General features: G+C 39.2%; 1 protein-coding gene across 1 annotated transcript in view; it reads right to left on the bottom strand.

Annotated features, from left to right (window-relative positions):
* Nucleotides 1–1,970: 1,970 nt before the first annotated feature.
* The window catches only part of LOC137295969 (protein Wnt-16-like), a 49,871-nt gene continuing 26,703 nt past the window's right edge, over nt 1,971–25,138 (bottom strand). Inside the window, exon 4 of the mRNA XM_067827582.1 lies at nt 1,971–4,230. Coding sequence (XP_067683683.1) covers nt 3,766–4,230 — 465 coding nt within the window. The 3' untranslated portion in view covers nt 1,971–3,765. The remainder of the gene's footprint in view (nt 4,231–25,138) is intronic.

A 25,138-nucleotide genomic window follows, 5' to 3' on the forward strand; every position in this document is an offset into this window, starting at 1 on the left:
TATATGATATATTAGCCATTAGCCTAAATCACGGGTATTTCATAGGTATTTATAGCCTAACTGGTGTATATCATCTCTATCAAGTATAGGAGAACAGGGGACGTAGTGACCTGTGGGTTCACGATTTGAGTCATTATTATGTTTCAGTGCAGATGACGTTTTACCATTTCGTTATAACAAGGAGAGTTGTAAATGAGGTCTCGACAAACTTAAGCTTTTACTCAAATCTCAAACTGAGTTTCACAAATTGTAACTGCTGAATCTTTAACTCAATTACATTTTTGAAATATAAAAACCCAAACAACTTAAGTAATCTATCCACGAAACTCAAATTGTTTCCTATAGTGCGTGGTTTGTGTTTGATTTCAGTTCAATCTGTGAAATGCGTTTTCTCAAATTTGAGTAAAATCTCAGACTCAAGTCAAAACATACACTTCCGAAATCAGTATGTTCCAGATTAAAGGGGTATGCACTCATGATTTCCAATGTGTTCGTTTACGAATACTACTTCATACAGAGACGAAATGTATACGAGAACTTGCCCCAAAAGAGAGGTTTCTGCATTCATGGGGGATCGGATTAACAGGCTGTCTTGTATCAAGAGGATGCTTATTGTAATTGTCATTAATGAATACTGTTTCATGCAAGGACGAAGTGTGTGCTTTTTCTCGTCCAAAAAAGAGGTGTGTGGATGCCTGAGAGACCGGACCTACAGTCCGAAAACAGGGCCGTAGTTAGTTTTCCTAGATAAGAGGCCGGGGTGATATAGCTACATTAAAAGAGTGTCAAATCAACACTTTAATGTATTCTGTAAAACATTCTGTAATCTGTAAACAAATTCTAGCCTCCCTGGTCTACCTATGGCCCTGGAAAACAGAGATTTCTGGATTCCTAGGGGGCCAGATCCACGGGCTGTCTACCCTGTATTGAATGACCATCACTGAGGTGTATGTCATCACAATCGATGTAGGAGGAGTGGAAGTATGATACCGTCAGCAACAGGGATATAGTTTCCCTACCCCATCTGTTGATCCGATCAAGGCGTGTTAGAGACGTGGAGTAGATATTTCCATCAACAAACTGCAGAGGCGCTCGTAAACCTGACTCAACCCCGCCAACAAGTGAAGCGACTTAAAGAATCTCAACTCAGAAAACAGAACGGAATTCACCTGATAGGGAATATTAAATGGAATTCAAATAAACTCACTGACGTAATCTCCGAACACCACTGGGCTGAATGCGGCAGTAAAACTTTGTAGGGTATTTTACCACCTGTAGGCAAGATGGCGAAAACGAAAAAAAGCTAGAACAAATTAGCTTATCGTACTAGTGTGAATATGGACCGCCATTCTCTTAGCATTGACAGACGAACTGCGTGGAAACCAGTAGAGCTAGGGAATCTTCATTAGATCGATCTCTATTTGTTTGTAGTGTCTTATTTATAATGTTTACTCCATTTTATTCACAAGAATATAGGAAATGGATTTTCTCTGTCATTTTGACGTCAACTGTGTTTGATAAAAAGGAAAGCATCAATAGCATCAACGATTTTATGACCCTCACCAACTCTCTCTATTTCTCCAGAAAGGAATACTCCGATTTGAATGTCAGTCGTGAATTTCGACAAGCAGTTGATCTTATACAGTCACTTGATGCTGACTCGGACAAACTCTTATATTCATACCGTTTTCGTGGTTGCTCTGTAGGATAATGTAGAGGGCAATGTAGCCTGAAGTTTTATTTTTTATTTTAATTGTGTGCTGAGTGTTCGCTACAAGATTCCTTGGACTTTTCACGATCCCTAACCCGTTCATACAGTATATGTATAATTCTCTGTTACATCATATTCCAGCTGATCCATATAAGGCACAACATATTTCTCTCATAAATAAATGTTTATACGAACATAGAATAATAAAGCTCCCAATCAGTTTGTACAAATCTGAAAAAATAAATACAAACTTCCAGGAAACTATACATACGAGAATTTATTCTCAGTTTCGATTCCATATCTACTTTATAAGTTACAGATACAATAATAAGCATTTTGATTTAAGAGAAAGAGCCAGTTATGAATACACGTCCTCGTTTCTTTACCTGTTACTCGTTCTCATCTGTGGGTTGCATTGGGTTGGATTTCTCCTTAGAGCCTTGATAGAAACAATCGTACTCATTGAAGTACTTGTCTTTAGATAAACCAGTAGGCGTGCCAGTTGCGAAGCGTCAGGGATATAACTCAACGCTGTTCGGAGATAACGTGTGCAACATTCAAGTACCTTAACACTGACAGAAACCCTCACTTAAGAAGATTCGTAGATAACGGTATCCACTGTACTCTGTTGCCCTCACATATAAACTGGTGCCCAGTGGGCAGATGTCATGAAGATGCAAGGATCAGCTGTATGTTGGTTCGAAACTCAAATCGATTGGTGACAGACCATTTGATATTCTGGGGGCGTCTGCGAGTTTGTATGGAGACATATATTATTTCAAGAACTGCTGCCATAAACGTGACGTGTTTCTGTTAGAAGTCTCAGTGTCTGTATATAAAATAAAATAAGATGTTGTTTCTATATCCAAGCAGCTATCCCCGAAATATTAAAAATGGCCCGTCCGTTGTGAATCTTTGTCTTTCAGTCCTTGTCATATTCTTGCTCATGGGTTTTGCCAAAGTAGAATGCAAGCCACGTCTTTGGCATGCTTTGATTTCAATATCAATAATTGTGTATGGTTTTGCGCCGCTTTTAGCAATATTCCAGCAATATCATTGCGGGGGACACCAGAAAATGGGCTTCACGTGTTGTACCCACGTGTGGATTCGAACCCGGCTCATCAGCCAGATGAACAGACGAACCACTAGGCTACCCCACAGCCCTTCAATACCCATGTACTGTTAATAGCGGCGTTATGTTCAACTAAATTCGTTAAGTTTATCCCTGAGCTTCGGATCGCATACAAACTAGTAATGGGCAAGAACGATAACGAACATTTAATTTTTCTATATTGAGCTCTATTTACAGGCAATATATAATGATTTGCCAAGGTGACATAAAACATACAGCAAGAGTCAGAGGACACTTGGAATATTAACAATGATTGAATAGAATGTTTACATCTTGTGAAATAAATAGCATGCTTGGAACATTGTAACACAGGACTACACACAAATATATTACAACTGACTCGGACATCACAACATCCGGTAGAAAGGTACGACGGGAAATATCAAATAATCTCCAAATTGTCTCTTCGTCCCAAATCCGGGTCTACAGAATGGAGACAGGAACTATGTCGACACAACACACCGCGTGTCAATGGATTTTGTCCGAGTATGAAATATGCATTGTTATACGATCAGGTAGTCGTCGAGTTCGGATGATACGCGCCTACAACAAACGTATTGCTAAAGTGAGTCTCACTCGCACCCACCTGAGGCAACATGAATATTTTGCATAAATATCGAGTTTCTGCATTTTCTAATATCATAGTTCAGTAACCACAGACATAGGGTATATCAAAACTACCCAGGGTTCCTTGCGAATATGTAACAGAATCGTCCTCTGCAATCACAAGAATCGGCACATATCACGTGGTATTCTCTTCCACCTGTCACATGATCCAACGTCACTTCCTGTTTATCATGTATTGCCGTCTCCCTTCCTGTAATTGCACTTGAATCCGTTCTTGAACACACCAAGCTACCATCTCCATACTGGACCATGGTGGACCCGTTTTGAATTAAGCCACATGTCGGGAGTAAGCGCATCACTTGCACGTATATAGGTCAATTTCCGTTTCACAGGTCTTACACTCAACGTAGCAACACCAGAAAAACTTACAATGACATCGTTCTACATATGTAACGACCTGGGTGTTATAACCACGTCCACAGCATAGAAGATCACAACTATCAGCTCCCGTTGACGTTCGATTGCACAGTCGACTATTGGTACCCAGAATTCCCCGCTTTAGGTCCTTCCGGCAGTAGTTGGGCGATTTGTGCATATATACTAATTCTGTGGCGGTTATAGGCACGCGGCGCTTTGTCTTGTCCCTGCGTCGTAACCTTTTCCTGGATCTTGATGCAAGTCGAACAGACTTTTCGTATCTGACTTTTAACACATTTCCAACTTCTCTGAACGTTGGTAACCCTCGCCAACATGTTTTCACTGCGCATGAACCGGAAACACCATGACAGCGACACTTCTGTTTCATCAAAGATTCTACCGCCTGCAAAGATAAACGAATAGGTATAGATGTCACTTAGTGATGTTGACACTGACGAGGTCCACAATTCAATTTCACCGCCTGTACAAATGGCACCATTAAAATACTTAATTGAAAAGAAGAAAAAAACTACAACCCCCCCCCCCCCACCCAAACACACACACAAAAAAAAACAACAACAAAAAACAAAACAATACAAATTTAAAAAAAACCCAAAACAAAACAAAAAAACCAAAAAAACAAAAAAAAAACAACAACAAAAAAACAAAAAAAACCCCAACAATAACAAAAACCCAACAACAACAAAAAACAAAACAAGAAAACCTCACACCCAAAAAACATTGTACAGTAGAGCACGGATATAACGAACTCCAAGGGACCAAGGGATTTAGTTCGCTATATCCGTTGTTCGTTATTCACGTAGAATTGTCTGATAGTGCACACACAAGTTTTAATAAACTATGTTAATAAACTGTAGTTTCAATACATGCCGACCAATAGGTTTATCTGTCACCTATAATGACATTTACACTGAACAGACCCACAATTCTTCTGTTGTAGATTAACTTTGAGACCAGGGTATATAAAATATAGGCCTAAACATTGTCGAAAATATGTGCCACTGTGTCTTTAATAATGAATTCAGGCATTACGGTAAGCATCTTCAGAACGAGCTATGAGCAGTGTGAGGCGAATGAGGAAATTATTTTCAAAGGCCTCATAATGTACTAATATCGTCTATTCTAAATATACTCTTCAAAACAAGTAGGGGATAATGAACTCTCTATTTGGATAGGAAGTGTAAACGTTAACAAACCTTTCAAGCACAGACATCTTATGAACGTACCACCATTTCCCTCTACTACCACCCCTAAACACAACGCATGATGTGCACGTGCACATGTGCACAATGCATGTGCATGGGGTCACATTCTCGATTTTGACGTTTTTTCAAGAAGGTCGAGAAATCACATAGAACATTAATTATGACACTCATCTTGCATCACACATTTGTTAGTGTATGTTTCAAATCGTATACAAGCAAAATTACATGCCATACACCAATCATCTTTCACAGGGGACTGCATTCCAAATAACTATGGTTGTAAGGAAGTGCAAATGGTGATGCACTCTCAAAACATTAAAAAATATCATATCAACATTGATTGACTCCCATAAATCTCCTAAATATTTTTAATCGTAAATAAACATAAAATGAAGATCCCCTACTTTTTTTTAAGAGTACATATCCAGGATGATCATGGTAGTAATACTATTAAAGCCCACAGAACAGAACATCCAATCATAATATGATGCGCTGAAGACACTTGAGTGCAGCAGTGAGTAGTGTTCCCCATGCACTTTCACAATTCTGTTTGATTTGCTAACCAGATGCTATCTAAACATGAACTTTAATCTTGCGAAGGCACTACTACCATCGAGAACCAAAGCTTCTATAATCCTCTGTTCAGTTCTAAAATCATACCAAAACGACTCTGGACCCCTATAAAATGAAATCTAATCAAAAGTATCTAATCACGTGATTGGTGCTTCGTAATTTGATTAGGCATTTCAAAACTACAATTTGACCACTAATGCATTGTGTCCATAAACTCTAACGAGTATCGGCTCCAATGCTTAAAACGCTTCTAAAATTACGTTTCATTGAACCCCATGAATTAATGAGAAGGCAACGCAATGCTGCTTCTAGCTGATTAGGCAGTGTGTATATTGCTGCCAGATAGCCCAATACCTTAGAGTTCCAGGCAAAGAAATAGCGCCCGTGGGAGACGAATGGAGACAATACAGGGGGCAAAGAGGTTCTTAACGCTCCGTGGTAACGCAATATTGAAATAGAGTAACTTTTCGGATGGATTAAGAAGAAACGCGCTTTGGTCGACTGCCTTATTGAAGAACTGTCTGGACAAATTTTCCTTGTTAATGTCAAATCGAATACAGATAATATATTTAGACTTTAGTGTTTAAATATCAAATTTTGTTAGTTCAAAATTAATGTGAATACTTTTCAACATCTCCATACTGGGTGTGTGTCTCTTCTGTAAGTTCCGCCCACTGTAATATTGAATAATTATGTACTCTAGACATATTTGAAATTGTTTAAGGATGAGTCTGGTGATATCTTTGCGCTGAGATATCAAGATGGTATCACCATTTGCAACATTAGGTCGTGGTCTCAAACCACGTGTTGTAGCCGTGGTATGATCATTGCTACAATGTCAGGCATGCAAAACACGATATTTTGTGGTATTTGCTATTTATTCGCTGAAGTCGCGTGTGTATTTTGTTATTTAATACCTGCGCCACGCCAGCACACAGCAACATGAGTTAATATCACGCATAACAAGATCGTTGACTTCAAAGAGAGGCTCACTTCCGCATTGTATCGGAAGTGGCAGGGGTGACGTCTCCGGGGCGATGTATGAAGATCATATTGCACCGCACGTACATAAGCTTTTTGAGTAGCAGCGCAGATAGTATTGTATTACGCATGACTGTGGAATCACAAACCTTGTTTTGATCACGCAAAGTATTTTTAGCGAAGAACGTTTAAAAATAACCAAAATTACCCTCATAGATATCCTATTTATTTTCACTGAATCAGTTTGTAACACTGAACAGGGCTCCAAAGGCTGATCCCACATACCATAATGCAAATTTCGCATTGTTGGGGACTTAACATCAGGAAGTAACTTTCAGAAGGTAAACAAAAGATAAATATATATAGAAGTGGTATTAATATTAAACTATATTTTTGAAAATACCAAAAAAGCCATAATAGTGCTCAGATGATCGTAACTCCAATGTAAGGGAACTTTCAGAAGATGAATAGAAGGTAAATGTGTCTTTGCTTTTTCTTTGATTAAAAGTGGTATTAATGTTAAGATGTATTTTCAAAGTGACCACAAAGCCATAATAGTGCTATGATGATCATATGTAACTAAGACCACAATGTGGAAGGGCCGTCGTAGAGTTTTAAAAATTAATCTTCTAGTCTCAGCAGGCAGAGAACCATGCTACCTTAATCAAGGATCGTGAGTTCGAATCTCGAATCGTTTCTAGGTTCGTTAACTCCACATACTTATTGTGAGTTTCAAGTGTAAGACTTCGTTAATTCCGGATTTTGTCCCGCATTAAGTTACATTCTGAAAAGACTACCATGATGCTGACAAACCGTTGAGGGATCTGAACCCTGTATCGGCTATAGACGATGCTCTATGCATGCCTAATTACAAGAAATGAGATTATATTTAATTATCTGGGAGAGAGAGAGAGAGAAATGTAATAGGTATCCTTTCCCTTTTATGGGAGACGCCAGATGCATGTAATACAATGACATCGTCGTGATACATGCACATACCCTCTCGAAGAGCATGTTTAGTTCAGTCCATTATAATTAATTTTATGGAACATTGTCAGTCCGGTTCAATGTAATGGCATTAAAAATGCATACGAACTCGTCATGTTACGAGCGGTATGAATTTTTAATCATAATCTTCTAATCAGACATGAAACCTATAAAAAAATGGTCTCAAACAGGACCTCGGCCTTTGCATCCGCCTCTCTAAGGACCACGCGAAACTAAGCACAGAACGAGGATCAACGTGTTTTGACTATGAGATTCTCATCCGCCATTAATCTTTTACAGGCAGAATTTAACAGCCCCAGTGAGAGTTCACTTTTCTATTGACTTCTTTGCCAAGTGAAACAGCAAACCCGTGTATAGGTTAGCTGTAATAGCATGTAACAGTTACAGTACTCCTGGGAGCTCTGGCAGAGTCATTGGCGTGGACACGTGCTCCCTGCTTCTTCACCAGAGCACGCCTTCCAACGAAAGAAATACATAATCATGAAGTATTACCGGAGTTTTATGCTGAACTAACGACATAGAAGATTTGTTAAATATTTTGGCAAATAATAATGCGGGTGTCTTTTCCTTGAAGACAAAAGACATCTGGTAACCATGGTCCAATCAGCAAGCGTTACGAGAAGTTCAGACCTGAAGAACAAGCCATTGGTTCCATGGTTATTTTCGTGTGCTATAAGGATAAGGTGATAAAAGTTCCACATGCATCTGTAAATACGTAAAACACTGTATGGTATATTCGTTTTTATACCCCCTTTGTGCTGTATGGTTGTGTGATACTACTCAAAGAGAAACTATGATCCTCGGTCTGTTGCCCATGGCGTATATTGGTCTAGACGGTGCAACTAATGTTTTGTGAAACACGTAAGACAATGTTTCCGTGTAATTAGAACAATCATAACCTGCTATACTGTACACGTAAAACATGAAGAGTTAAGGACCAGACATTTAATATGTAATTGTGATTTTTATTTCTGTGGAAGGAGGAACTAGAACAGCATCCAAAATATGTCTAGCGAACGATGGGAAAGTTACTCAACCCGCCATAGTACCTTAAAAACACCTGGTATTCGAACAAGTTAAACCAGTGTTGCTAGATGGTCAATCCCCTGAGACAACAGTAGCTCTTTTAAATGAAGGATCGTTTTCACGCGCTTTGAGCGAGCTGGATGAAGCTTACAATTGAAATATTACGCAATTTTGTCAATTACATTTTGGTTTACTTCTCTAGACAACACATCAGCAATTAAAGCTGACGTTTCCGAAAAGACAATTCACAAGTTTTTGTTCGGTTCTTATATATTCTGAAATAAAAATGCGCCACAACAAATTATATACCACTGGTATTTAATCAAGGATCCAACCGACTATCAGAAGTCCGGCGATAAACAAATTGTAAGGGAATCAAGAGCAAATATTCAGTAGCAAATTTAAAGATACGTGTGCATTGACCATGTGTGGTCCAGACCTTAAATGTGTCAAAGAAAATAGTTTTTCATGAAACGAAATGAGAAGAATAAAATTATTCACTATTATGCATGGTATTTCCACTATGCTGCCTTGAAATGCAATCACTAACCTCTAGTATTATTATGCTTATTAGATTAAGTTAGTTTTACGCTGTCAGCAGCTTGGCACTTAAACAGATATATAATCTTCAACTTAGTTTTTTCCACCTGCCAAGTCTCAATGGGTCTCTAATTTCAGGGTGCAGATTCACTTTACACCTCTCGTGAGATCCTACGAGATAACTCATGACAGGAGATGATGATAGGTGGGTTACATAGAAAATATAGTTCGAGATACCATTCACGGGATGCATGTAACACGAGTACATATGTCACATGAAGTGGTATTCATTTCACACATTAGCATTGAAGTAACAACGTGTCACGTCCCATCGTTAGTGTCACTTTATAGTCAAGGAGTCATCCAAATTGAACTATACAGAGTCCAGCGTCCATTGTCATACATACAGGCCCATAAGACGTATAACTTTCCTGGTATAGTCTCATGTTTTATAATAGAACGGTGTTTATTGTTAAGCTATATGTGTCGGTATGACATAAACATGTGTTAAAGGGGCAGATGATACGTAAGGGGGTTGTGGGAATCTCTTATTACAGAAAATAAACAGTATAACCCGGAATATGAACTCATATATCCTGCTAGCCTAGGGAATAATGTACTCATTCGTGGTTAGTAATGTAAGAAAGTCTTGAAAATATCGAAAAAGGAGTAGGAAAAAGACAGAAACGCTTATTTTGGAAATCCTAAACGACTGATGGCAATAATTCATAAAATTTACCTCAGTCGTGTCTGAGTAAAGTCGTTATGGCATGAAACAGATAATCCTTATGTATCCTTATAAAGTTATAGGTATCGACTGTCGAAAAATAATTCCGATGTTCCGAGTCCAAATCCATTGGAACTGGTATTGTGTTATACAATTATGTTTAGTACTTTGTGATGTTAATGATACACTGGTTTGTTTGTGTTGCCATGAAATGACATATTCTTCCCCTATCCTATTTTTATGAACGTCTTCGCATTTTCTCCCTGAAAGATGTTTTCTGTACACGAAGTCCGGAAACAATCGCAATTCCCTTCCTGTTGATTGCGTGAACCCTCTATTATTTTGATTAAATCTCATATTGACTGGTAAAAGGTATAATCTGTGGTTTCCTTTTTGCTTTAATTCATATTTTAAATTGAGAAGATTCATTTTGTTAGACATACAGAAAATGGCCATGTATGTATTGATAGGGACATGTTCCATGAATGGCATGTGAAGTATATAATTCTATTACATATTCGGCACATAAATCTGATAATTTGCAAAGCCATCGTGGTTTGGGCATTTTCAAATCAAGGAAGTCATTACTCATATCTGTAGCTTTACGTAAAAAAGTCCTTGGAAAAATATTTAATTTAATGACAGGAAAAATGTTCCGAGGTGAATGTAATAGAGCGTCCATAATGCTCTTGTCCGTCTCGAATGATACTGGTCTCCACCAAGCTATTCCGGGGCCACCGGTGGGTATTGTAAGAACAGGTTAATGTGTTTGGCTACTTTTGTGTGCATTGAAATAGTAGAATAATTTGCATTCTGTCTGGCTAGGGCATAAATCAGGCGGCCTGTGCCTAGTTTAGGCCGTGAAAGCCCAACACAGCGAGAACCGGGGGCAGTTCACTGCACCAGTGTATAAGCTTAAAGGCCACGCTCCTCCAACTTACATCGTAAAATGGGATTAAGAATGGAAGAATTATCTGGCAGAATGCTAACGTATTAGACTATAAATACCTGCATTTTTAGTTATTCAATTCCCGGTTTTACTGACTGAGAAAGGCTTGGCGTTGAGTCTTAACAGATAGCTAGTCGTAAAGTTGGTGAGAAACCTACTTTCTTGTTTGCGCGGTTGCCCCTCTGTGCAACATTCAGAATCATATGCTTCATAGAAGTCGTGAATGCTAACCACGTTCCCAGTATGGTTGAAACAGAGGTGCACGCACAACGCAATACAGTAAACAGCGAGTGTAAAACAAGACTAAAGTACTTTCCTTTCAATAACATTTACACAGATCATAATCCAAAGTATGCGCATACGCTCAAATGTCAAAGAGCTATTATGAAAATTTAACATCTACAATCTACTTTTCAAAACTCCATTTGTATAATGATGCTGCGTTGTATACAGCTACATTGAAATATATAAGCTTTACAATATGTTTACCCAGTGAGTGTCTGAATAGAAAAGCGTCATTCGTGCATGCACTTCATTCGTAAGTAAATGTCCTTAAGAAGCAAGGACTAAGCATTGCACCTTGCAGGCCCCATACATTATATTTTTCAGGTGAGATATGACACGGCATTGACAGATATTCCCTCCTACCTATCCATAGATCACAACCCTATCATGCGACATAATCCTTGCTATTCATAGAATACGGAGTCATAGTTAGTTCCTTTTATTTTCCTTTGCTAGTGATTGGTTGTTCGTCAAAAGAGACGTGCCATCTTGTCACGTTCATTACAATACGTACGGCGGAGGGAGCTAATGATGCATATTAAAGCTGTCAAATGTCATGCCTGATTCTTGTGGTTGAACGAAGAGTTTTACATGGTTTACTGCACTCCTCCTTCTAATGTAAATGTGATGTATGCTATGCTAGCCACCTTCACATAGGCGGCCTTCCTGTGTTCACATCAGCAATGTGACTAATTGAGCAAGGTTCTAGCCTTGAACGCATTCAAGATAGATGAATAATACTCCCTTATATATTTCCCAGCGTAACGTTTGCATGATTTTTCGCACAATTAGAAATATACCATTGTGGGTGAATGAGTGTGATTGATTTATTATTCTACTTATTGTATAACCTGTCACTTATTGAGGAGAAAAATCAATTGGCCTTCGTTACTGATGAAGCCATTGCGAATACATAGTTGAAATTATACATTTCAGTCTGTTACACATCCTTTTTTCCCCTTGAAATGACGAGAAGGGTTTCACTCTCAAAAGACAGACCTCCCACAATACAACTCAGTGAGTATACTAATTAGCCGAGCCGTGCTCTCCAAGCCCCTAATGAGTCACAACAGAGTATAATAACACACACTCTTATCTCCTGTGCCCTTTTCCCTTTACTGACTCAACTATACGACAGTCAACTCAATTTAGTTACTTTTAGCTGTACAGCTAATATGTGATGAACATGAAATATACATTCTTTGTACAGACAGGGTGGTTGCATATGGAGCACATGCAAACATTTTAGAAGCAGTTCTTATAAGTCCTAGCTCTGAAGCCTTGAATGGGAATTTACGTGTAAAGTAACATGGATAAGGCACCGAAAGAACCTATTTTGCACACCAATCAGAAATATGCATTTTCTGTTATCAAACATCATCAGTTAAATACATCCCAGGAGTCCCAACATGCTCAGTAATTTTGTTAACACAGACTTCATAAATGTGGGGCTCAATTTATATTCTAAAATTATATATCATATAAGTATATTATATATCTCATGTTGGGCAAAATATAATTGTCAGAATATGTTACCACTGACAGGGCTAAAAAGGTTGATTTCTTGTATCACTGCCAAGTAAAGGCCATCAAGTACACTGCACTAGACGCACATTTAGGTGCAATTCTTCAAAAAGGACTGTGAATATAAGACTTGAAGGGCCGCGTTGAAAGCGCGTCAAACTAGCAGCATACATATATATCACTTATTTTACACTAGACAATGGAATAAGCAGTAAAACGGTGGTGAAGGAAAAAATAACTTTATGGTTTTGAAACATTTTGCTCTTTGCTCAGTTTTATGACTTCAAACGAGGCTTCCGGTGTGGGAACTTTCTTTCGACTAAGAACCTTCCCTTTCTGTTGTGGCGAAGAGGCCAAGTTTATGATCTGCCTCAGAAAGCAATCTTGACTAGAAGTCACAATGACAAGAGATCCCATCTAAAGGGTGATAAACAACAATTGAGAGTCGGGGGACTGTGAAACACCTCAGTTTTGTTGCTTCACTTTGATCCCTCATTGAATGAGTACACAACGTTCCCTCAATCAAGTCACACACCGACGAGTGATTAATACCAGCCTTGATAGAATGCTCTCAACACCTCTGACCCTCCCTACGTTTTACTGCCCGGAACATGCTTCTCCCCTGCGTCACAAGCTAGGGGGGCCATTGTCTCAGGCCCGCTAACACCCAGGGGTGGTCCGGCTACCCAGGGAACGTAACTTGTCGCATTGTTACTGAACCACCGAGTGGTCGACGAATCACTAAGATACATTCTCGAGAAGATTTTATTGTTAAGTACGAGTTCGATAAGAAAATGAATATACTGGTGCCTTTATTGTGTTATTGAGCGGGATTTTATTATGGACATTCTTACCAAAGCCGATTTTGACCCGACCATAAACTCTATTTAACTACTATGCTCCGAGTTATCTGACGGGCATAACAGCCTAATCAACCACAGTGAATGCATATTATCTACACTGATACAGACCAAGCTAGGATGGGATATACATGTTTATTACCCAGGGGGCGACATCAGACCAACATACACCTTGTGATTGTAACTGTTCGTACTTGTTCGGTGAAGTGAATCTTTCCTTGTAGTATTAGTAGAATAATATGATGAAAAGATCATTCTGGACAATGTATCAGAAATCATTTGTAAAGCTATGTATAGGAGACTTATGCATGATCATGGGAAGGTCAGTTATTTGCAGGCATGTGTGTGGCACACATTTCGATGTTGAAACGTGTCCATTTTATAATTAATTTTAGGCACACTACTTTTGATCCCTTATTAAAATCGACGTGAAGGTTCAGTGATACACATAACAATAAATTCCCCAATCAGTTTCAGAATCCCCAGCATTATGTACTGAAATAATATAGGATGTTTATATGCTCATTTTCTATGTGTGTTGTCAAGTTTACTTTTGTACAAATATCTTTTACAGGCATAATTTTAAAGCGTTCTTCAGGGATCAGGAACAGGATCTGAATTACGTAACTGATGCAGTACTACATGGAATTTCGGACCTTAAATGAGGAAATTTGACATGATTCCACAAACAATGTATGATTATTGTGTGGTGATACACAGCAGTGTATGGATTTGTTTTTCGATAGTCTTGCTTGAAAGAATTTCCTTGTTGCTCGCCCATTCACAAAAACACGATCGTGGAGATTTAGATAGCTTTCACAGTTAGAACTGAAACAACGCTCATTCTCTTCAAAGAAGTCGGCGAAAGCAGACGACAACGGCAGCCATCTTGGACAGATACGGTGAGAGCTAACTGTCAATATTTGCACACTATCACATATCAACTTTAACAAAAACTACACAACAAAAGCCATCCTCCGCTCATGAAGATTACTCAATAAACATACCGACTCCCGTCAAAATAAAACAAGCGAGAGAATTCGTCGAATTCCTGGGAATCTGTCCCGTCTCCGTTGTAATGAAGACGGTTAAGTGAGGTTGTGAAGCAGATTTTCTGGGGCTAGAATGTCGAGTGGCAGGTTTGTTGTTTGAATACATCGAAGACTACGAGTAAACATTAATAATGTTTGAATGTCGTGTTACACTGTTTAGATGTCTTATTACGATGTGTAAATATCTCATTGCAGTGGGTGTTGTTTTCGAGTTAGAACTGATGCCGGCCTGAACGCCAGCAGGAAAACTGGGACCAACCGTGCACTATGCATGTGGTTGTTGCCCCCGTACATCAAACACATTGCGCGTTGCACCTTTGTCAAACTCAGCAGCTTACACGGATACATTTAGACGCAGTAAAACAGTGTATACCATTTGGGATGCCAGCTCAATTTTATAGTCTGAAAGTAACTCAACTCATTATTCTGTTCACCTCACCTCCCATGATGAGCAAAAATGTGGTGCTTTGTTGAGGACATGTAAGATTTGTTCAGTACCTACTGTTTTATCTACAAGGAACCGGAACAAACATGCACAAACCGTACTTGATATACAATATGAAACAACACTATGTACCTACGCATACCTTTGTTTATCTACCATCTGCCGAGATTTAAAACGCAACGTAAAAACGACTCAGGCCCTCCCTATGGCAATCAGATACAGTCAAAACTGTATTAGCTGTACCTCATATACAATACTAACAATAATTATTATGCATCGATGCATACCTCTGTACCTTTGAACATCTACTCATAATTGTGTGTCACGTAAACTTCTGCTGGGAAATAGAAATAGAAACATAAAGAAAAAAGCACTAAAAAAAACCCCAAACCAACCAACCAAACAAACAAACAAAAAAAACCCAACCTCCCAAAAAATTTTAAAAAAACAAAAACAAAACAAAACAAAACAAAAAAACAACAAAAAAACAAAACAAAACAAAACAAAAAGACAACAAAACAAAAAAGCAAAACCATAAATAAAAACAAACAAACAAAAACCCAACAAAAAACAAAAAGCGAAACACAAGAGAAGAGAGTATTCAATATTTTGCTTACTCTCGTTACCTTTGAAGCGCTCAGAGATTCTGGATAGTCATCACTGATTTTCATTCATTCATTGATATCATTATACCAAGATTTTGCCCTTTTTTGCTAGATAATCGAGACTGAATATTATCAGTCGTTGATTTATAATAAATACATTTTAACAATATTTAATACATACCATCATATTGCATGTCAGAAATGATTGCAGGTAGAACATGTTAACGAAGTAATGATGTAATTAATTAGACACGTGATTATGTCGATATCTTCAGCCCGATGCTCCATGTTGGTCGCAAAAGTTTCTTGATACCTTTTTTAGACAGCTTGTGGTGTAGATGCGTAAATTCTATGTAAATAACAGAAACAACACCGGTGAAAGTTTAAAAAAAATCGTTACAATGGTGTGTTTAAGTGACGGGTCAGCCAACACTCTGTAAACACAGGGCGACAAAGGTTGCCAACAGCGTGATACGTTGTTCTTGAATTTGCCTAGTGGTTGTTATACACGGTAACTCACAGTTATATCTCGGCGTGTTGTGGTAACGTGTGAGGAAAGTCTGAACAGATGCGGCCATAGACGATTACCAGATTCAAACCCACAGGATGCAATGAGTCTTTGAGAAAGGGCTGCCTTGGACACAAGCTGAAGCTTTGTGAGGTATATCGCCCACGGTTATCCATTCTAATCCTCTTGCGCGTATCATTTTTATAGTGGCTTACTTATTACACTTAACACAAACTGATAAGGAGGAAATTTAAATAATAAATGCTTGAAATTTACCGAGCTGTCAAACTTACAGCCTGAACCATGAAAGTATATTTAAGCGTGAAAGAAAAGCTAAATTCATCACTTGTGGCCTTCTTAAACGAAATAGGTTTCTCAGGGAAGCTGCTACTTTAATGTGACCGGTGCACAGAGAGAATGTCTGCCCCGGATATTATACACGGCGGGATTACGGTTCGCCCTTATCGCCAGCCGCAGTGATTTACGGTAACGTATCTGGATATTCTTCACACAATTAACTCTTCAAATTGCGGGTGTGTAGTTGGTGTTTTTAACACGGGGTAGATAATGGGGGTAATTGAATTAGAGTGAGATCGTATATCTGGGTGTGGGACGGGGTGGCGGACAGACGCTATCATTGTCACAATGTCTGCGTTTGCTTAGATTATCTTTTAGCAGTATGGGCGTCATGAGTGAGCTTTTACGCCGCTTTTAGCAATATTCTTGTAATATCGTAACGGGGAACACCAGCGGGTTTCACACACTGTACCCAAGTGGGCAATCGAACGAGGGTGTTCAGCGTGACGTTAACTATTAGGGTATCTCACCACCCCACAACATGGTGTAGATAATGTGGCACTCATTCACCATGCAAAAGCTTCGTATTATTAGGTCATTGTAAAATTATTCCATGAATTCAGTTTACATTGAATAATAAACACACGTGAGTGAGTCTAGTTTTACGCAGCTTTTAGCAATATTCCAGCAATGTCACGGCGGGGGACAGCAGGAATTGACTGCACACATTTTACCTATGTGGGAAATTGAACCCGGGTCTCCAGTGTAACGAGAGAGCGCTTTAACCGCAAGGCCCCACAAAGGTGAGTAAACATAGGTGAGTGATCATGGTGGTCACATCGTGTTCACGTTGCACATAAAGGTTCGATTCCATTATCCCTGCTGTAACTAACGATGGAATATTGCTGAAAGCGGTCTACAGCTTTGCCAACTCATAGCAACGATCTAGAGCAGAAAAGTCTACAACACAATTCCACCGAAATATATATTTTCGGATGTGAAACGTAATTTATATTAATTAGCACAGGAATATGCGTACATAAATACAAATCAATCTGCTTTCAACCAGACATACATTGTGTATATGCTTGTTAATTGTTGAATGCTTTTTCAAGCGTAAAGTATAGTTCAATATCATTAGCAAATAAAACTATATAAAAATAAAACTGCCCAAACTGTTCATAATTTGTATCTGAAAATCACGTCCGAAAAGTCACTGTAACGAAGCATTTAGTTATTCAAATACAACATCTCGATGACACAAACAGCTTCGCCTGAAGCTTTTCTCAAGTACGTTTCAACTCACAAAGCATGAGTTTCGAGGTAGTGTTTCGGCCCAGGTGTATAACCAATAAAATCTAATTTGACCGACTATCACCATTTGCCCTGAAGAAGCGAGCTGTCTTAAGTCATTAAAAATCGCGGAGTAACACTAAACCCAGCGGGAGTAATGCGGCTCAACGGGAGCCAATAGTTTCACCCCAGGGGGTGCATTGATACAGAAATCTTATCAGTTGACGCTACAATAAAATGTCTATTTCTCCGTTGTATGTAACTAACGTTATGGCCATTCATGTGAATCCTTTAATTATTTCACTGACTGATGAAGATAAATAAGTTCACGTTTCATATCTTTAGCGTCCGAGTTCAAATTCCTTTGGCTTATAGGAGTACCTGCTGAAATGTTACTAAAATCTGTCTTAAAACCATAGTTTACAGCTAATGGCAGCCTGCAATGATATCGCTATAGCACTGAGAATGATATGACATTTGTTTTCCAATGAATATAGATACTGTGATACGATTATGTTCATGATTCTTTCAGTGAGTGAGTGAGTTTGGTTTTACGCCGCTTTTAGCAATATTTCAGCAATATCACGGCGGGGGAAACCAGAAAATGGGCCTCGCACATTGTACCAATGTGGGGAATCGAACTCGGGTCTTCGGCGTGACGAGCGAACGCTTTAACCACTAGGCTACCCCACCGCCCCCTTTCCGTGTGTAACGTATATAGTTCTAATAGTGAATGAGTGAGTATGGTTTTACGCCGCTTTCAGCGATATTCTAGCAATATCACACCGGGGGACACCAGAAATGGGTTTCACACATAGTACCCATGTGGGAATTCAAATCCGGGTCTCCGGCGTGACGAACCAACACTTTAACCACTGGACTACCCTGCCGTCCCTCCTTTTAATAAGATCAGATGATAACAGTACCTGCTGAATACAACCGTCTTCTCATGAACATACCGGAAAAGCAGGTTGATAACATTACCTGTATGAAATAAGCATTTCGAAAGCCATAATTATTTTCCCGATGGGGAAATACCACTTGCCTTCCAATCTAACCCATCTATCAGTTCGTTTTATCTTTATGTTCAAATAAGGAAACAATTATTCTTTTCTCATATGAAACATCAAAGATTGTCTGAAGAAACAACTTTCTGTAGTAAACCACTAACTATATTGACAAAGCACTTCGGCATTTGTGTAAAGTCACCTCCCAAGTTTAACTGTTCTTGCATACTCCTAAATGAAACTTTCCCAGCTTTCTTGAATCTTAAAAAATACACGTTTTCCAATGAAAAGCAAAGATGTGATACCAATGGCCTTCATGTTGCCAAGACGGTCTTTCATCTCCACCAGAGATAATCCACACCTAACACGGCCACACTCGAGCTTTAATATTTAAACTTGCTTTCGCTGTATTTATGCTGCTGGTTTCCGTGGGTCAGGTCGCTTATTGTTGGCATATGCTATCGAACTATCTGTACAACACCACATACAATAGAGCCATGCTGGAGTTATTCCTCTCAAAGCTGAAGCTAAAACATAATTTGATTTCCGCCCGAGGCGCTGATGGTATCATCTACCGTCAAGTGTCGTATATGGCGGGGTCTGATATTTACTGTAGATGGAGGGTGTGATACGGATGCTAATAGAGACAAATTACTCTACTCCTATACTCTCAAAGAAGCATTTACCGCGATGGTAAAAGAAGGGTTTTTTAAAATTACATGGAGGGTTGATAACTTGTCAAATAAACTATCATGTTAAATATTAAATGGTTTATTGAATATCACTGTAATTCACAGCGCATTCCGTTTCCACTGGTTCGTCATGAAGTTCCGTGTTACTAACAGGTTCCCCAACGTCATGATACAGAGTTATTGTATTACCTGTCTCACATGTACAATCCCTGAACTACATACTTTCCCTTCATCCAGCCTTTTCTGCAGTGCTAAAGTACCCGGCGAAGTGAGTCTATACTTCCTCATGTTCAGAATAGTCATTCTCATTGGGGCTACTTTTCAGTTTTACAAAGAACAGTTTCTAGTTTCTACTATCAGCATTATTTCATTCCCATCAAAAGTCTAAACTCTAAAAACACTATATGTTATATATATACGGTATATATGGCGACATCGAAGACTGATTTCTTCACTAACTTGGGGGAACCAACTGCAGACCTTATATGCAGATGAATTGCATCAAATTCCTGAAAAGCATGTGCAAATGTCGTGCATGACAACAGTTGCGTTTTGGGGTAAAAGTTTTGTTCAGAATCCGCCAATTTTCACTGATTTTTATCACTTGTTGAACTCATCACAATAACCTTTTCAACTTCCGAAATTGTTTTATAATTCAGTTCATGTGTACCTTTAAACAGTATGGAATGTTTTGCAAAATTTAGTTTAGAACAGTCTCCTGAAGTAAGTGGCTATAGTTACACTGTCTATGGTCAGAAATTAAAGGCGTTAATCTAACATTACTTTTGTAGTTTCCCCTACACCTGACACCAGGTTTTTAACATCACTCTTGGAGAGATTTTCGTGTAGTGTTAGTTTTTTATGATTAAATAATCAAATGATTGTAGGCCGACCCCGATGAACCTGAAATGATTTATTCTATGTAGACGATGTAAATAACAAAATTACTGCTACACTCAAAGCATACTGATCCATGAAGACTTTTACCGGTCTCGAGACGGTGTGCAGTCATGTTTTAGTACATCAGTTATAAGATATAGTCATACAAACCATTCAGAATATATTGCATGATTTGAGGAAATTTTTGCCAGTCTCTAAAGTGGCTATTTACCTTAGACCTAAGATGGTAGAGTACAGTGTGCGCAGCTCAGCGTCTCGACCACCACAGTCGGCTAAACACGATCCTGTTCCCCGTCAGCCACCGTATATTAATGGCCCGATAATACCGACGCACAATGCAGCGCAAGTTAGCACTTACTCACTGACAGTGTTTTTCAACACTCTTGTCGGGGTGTCAAACCAGCAAAGAAAGGGTACAGTTGAAACTAATCACTTCCTAACTTCTTCAGTCATTCAGAAAAATGAAGAAGTAGAGGGAGTTTATTTTGACACACACATGTCTGCGACCCGTCCGCTTAGGCGGTACACTTATCATTCTGAAGGTGTCACCTTCCAGCCTAACAGCGCCACCTACTGGTTTTAGCTGTCGTCATAATACCGTTTTTTCCTGGTATTATGGGCTGCAAAAAGTTCTTGCTTTGAAAACTATTTTGGCAAACTTGAGCCGCGACTCAGAGTTTGTTAAACAAGTCCATTTGGAGGTATTATGTGTTGTGATGTTGTACTTGTCACAATTTCACTGTGACGCTGAATGTGCGCGGTACTGACTTGTAACCGGGGCTGTTAAATGGCCAAACTGAGGGGTTGTTATCGATAAAACACAACGACTTGAGGTGTCACTTTATAAAACATGCCCGTCAAGCGCCCTCTTGGAGGCAGTGATACAACTATTACTGCACCTTACTGCTCTGTAAAAAATAAAGTTCTTACATATAAAAAGTACAATGGACTTAATACTTATTTTGTTATATCAGTACAGAACTGTTCAACCTCTCGGAATATGCAAAATATCCATGTAGTGTTTAGTATTGAAAACTGGGTACATCGTGTTGAAAGGCATTCTTGAATGAAGTCGCGTTTGTCCTTCTTCTCTACCACAAGTGAGACAATGATGGACGGAATTCTAGCTCTATGTTAGTCGATCAACAACAATGCATCATAAATATCATAAAAAATATCATTATATCTATATAGCTAAAACGTATAAAACGTCTTACACCAATTCTATTTTCATAACAGTAACATCCAGCTTAAATTAATTAAACAGAGTCATAAACAATGATAAATGCGTCTACACAGTACTGATAACGGCAACTCCCGTAAGTGTTAACTATTTCACCTGACCTCAACTACCAACACACAGTCATGTTCTTATGTCACCTGTCGCATATAGCTCACCTGACACAACAGTGAGAGGACGTTATCACCAATAACGTCATAGTTTTATGTACCGAAATTGGTGTATTGGCCTATAAATAACCCGTTGCATGTTCGTAACGTTTAACGGTACCGTTAGGGGAAGTTAGTACCACAACTGTACATTGCATATCACAACAGGTGAGACAGGTGAAAAGACGCTGCTAGGATACAAGAATGTGGGCTCGGCGTTTAAGTGCTAGTGTCAAGGTCAGGTTGGAAGGTCACGGAGAAGTGTCAACAGAAAGACAAAGCAGACCACTTTACAGTTAGGCATCAATCTTGGGTAAGTGGATTGGCGTTATAGTTGTCTGTCGTGGAAGAAATAAATAAACTCAAGGTGGGGATACAATGTTGAAATGTAGATTGATTTTGTTGTGTCTGAAAACGACGTATCTGAATAAGGTTCATCTTGTTTAGCTTCATTAAGTTTCCAAACACACGTGGGTCATGTAACTCACAGGTTGGACTTCTCGTCATCAAAATTAATTTACTCTCATGAAGATCTGGGTTAGAACTGGTCTTCATCAACCCGTGCTTGTCGTAAGAGGCGACTAACGGCATTGTGTGGTCAGGTTCGCTGACGTGGCTGACACACGTCATCGTAACCCAGTTGCGCAGATCGATGCTCATGATGCTGATACTGGATTGTCTGGTCCACACTCTGTTATTTACAGACCGCCGCCATACAGCTGGAACAATGCTGAGCGCGGTGTTAAACATAAAACAAACAAGCGAACAAACAAACTGAATGAATACAGAAACATTGACGTTAATATATTCAGTATACAAAAAGGTAACAGAACACTCTTCAAGACATACACCATTCAGTATGTACATTGCATACACTATCCTGTTCAAAACATCCTTGAGAACCTGTCTCTATCCAACTCACTGACATTTTAAAGGGCAAGGTGTGTTACGGGCGAAATATTACCGTTCTGACAAGTGCAAGCGTAAGCGTTTACTAAAATTGAAAGTAAAGTGCCCCTTTAAGAGGTTAAGTGCGAAGCGATGCCACTGACAGTGTGTTCTTGTGATACACGTTAACCTTTGCTTTAGATTTCGCTTTACATAACAGAACAACAAAGTCCCTAAAATCTGTAAGGCAACATGACGTCACATAGATGTCCCTGTCGCCACCGAGGCCGTCAAGCCGATGAAACGTTGTGACACTGGGTCGCTGAAGGTTAAATCACGTTTTTCACAGCTAAGGCTGTTCATTACGTCGTCGTTAGGAAGGGTGGAACGCTGTTTGTGTGCGTTTCTCGTTCATGACATGTGTAAACCGCTACAACCCATAAAACCCCGTTCTGAATCAGCCATCTGTTCATTAAATACTTTATATCTATCGTAACCAGGCTAAGCCGTCTTTATACGATAATCCGGTTAAGACATTGTATGTCTGAGTTTGAATCCAGTTTGTCAGCCGAACCCTCTGGTTCAGGTCTCATTGGACTCTAATCTCAATCGACGATTCCCTAGACAGCTGTTACGGCTACTAGATGACTTTAGACGTATCTTGGGCCAAGCGTAAAAACAGATTTAGTGATGCCTTATCCAATAACATTGCTTTGAAACATCCCAAGCATCATTCACTATTCTGAGTGGATATACGTCAGCTGTCCACACTGAACTGAACACATCCCTATAATGGCCTTTCTGATAGAAGTTTCCTAACGTTTAAGGACGCTGCCACGAGTAGCTGATTAGACAAATTTATACATTTATAAACACAACAATCCATGACCTATGATCATGACCTATGTACAAAACATACCATTGAAATCAGTCACATTTCTTCAAGCAAGGATTTCCGCTATTTCCCAACAGTACGATACATAAAAGCGACTAAAGACATCCTAACAAACGATATTGTATAATCCCATCTAAACTTCATGCATATGTTTATGAAACACTTTATAGCGATGATACCAGGTGTTCGCGAAAGGACAAGCGTATTCTGCCCAGCGTGCGATACGAGCACCAACAAACGTTTTCGTAGTATATTTAGAACGAATTAGTGCACAAGTCGTAAAAATCATCATGCGGACATTCATCTCCAGTAACCTCATCTGCGCGAAACACTTCCGCTTCAATATATAAATCAAAACTTGCATATTTACATAGTCCAAATGGATCAGTCCGAATTAGAATTATTGCTTGTCTCAACTGCCGTGTGCAGTGTAATGTATGTTTCTGGCATAAGATACATTGAATCAACGCTGCGCTGCAATGTTTTCTTGTCTAAACGTGTTTTCACCGTTCCAACCAGACACGAAGGGCATGTTCTTAGGAAGCGTGGACAAAGTAAAGGATGCAAACATTCCTACTTAAACGCCCATCACCACCGCTTCCTTAGATCTGCAGACAACAGAACAGACTCTTATTATTTCATGCTTCCTTTCGATTTGAAATATCGGGCATTTAAGAGTGCCACGTGCGCCTTATCAAAGTTGCTTTGAAGATGTAGATGTTTTGATGTAGATCTATTGCAGTTCCCCTAAGCCCCCGACCAAAGCATGGTTCATCTTAGTTGAATTATATGGTCTTTTAACACCGCTCTTTACGATGCTGTGCACACAGAGATTAAAACTATCTGTTTGTTATCTTCTTAAAGTTATACTACTACAAACTATTGAAAACCCTGTTGAGGAAACAGGAGAAGCAAGATTTTATTATTCCGGAGGAATATTCCACGTAGCAGTTGAGATTTACGTACGTTGGGTGCGAGGAGGTACTATCATCTGAGTAAACGTTTGCTTGGTGTTCTATAAAGCCTCAGATCCGGTATCACGGATACAATGAGCTCAGTACATTGTTTCCAATCTCCCGTATTCTTTTTTCAAAAATGTCTAGATATAGTCCTTACAAAATCAATATCCAGTTTTTCCCGTTAATGCTGACAACAAATACCCGTTCGTTTTGACATAACCGTTTACAGAGAAATTAACAACAGAAAAGGTTTAATTTCGAAGTAGTATTTTGTGTTTTAGAGTCCCGAGCAGTTTACTGAGATCCGGAATGACAAAGTTCATTGCGTACTTACGTTCTTCTCCTGAGCTATGTGCCATTGTTCTAGTACACAGTCTCTCTTCTTTTCTTTCTACAACCTCCTCAATCAAAGTCTCCTGTTCTCTACGCCGTTGCCCACCCGCTTGCTTCTCCTAATTTCTCCAAATGCCCGTCAACGACCCCTTCGTATTCCCGTGCTCCATAGTATTCAAGGGCCAGGTTCACAAAGTGATAGGGGGTAGCCTATTTTTTAAAAGCGTTCGCTGGTCACGCCGAAAGCCCGGACTCGATTCACCACATGGATACAATTTGTGAAGGCCATTTCTAGTGTTCCCGGTCGTGATAATGCTGTAATATTGCTAAAAGCGGCGTAAAACCAAAG

Source organism: Haliotis asinina, chromosome 9 (genome assembly GCF_037392515.1).
Source record: "Haliotis asinina isolate JCU_RB_2024 chromosome 9, JCU_Hal_asi_v2, whole genome shotgun sequence".
Classification (NCBI taxonomy): domain Eukaryota; kingdom Metazoa; phylum Mollusca; class Gastropoda; order Lepetellida; family Haliotidae; genus Haliotis; species Haliotis asinina.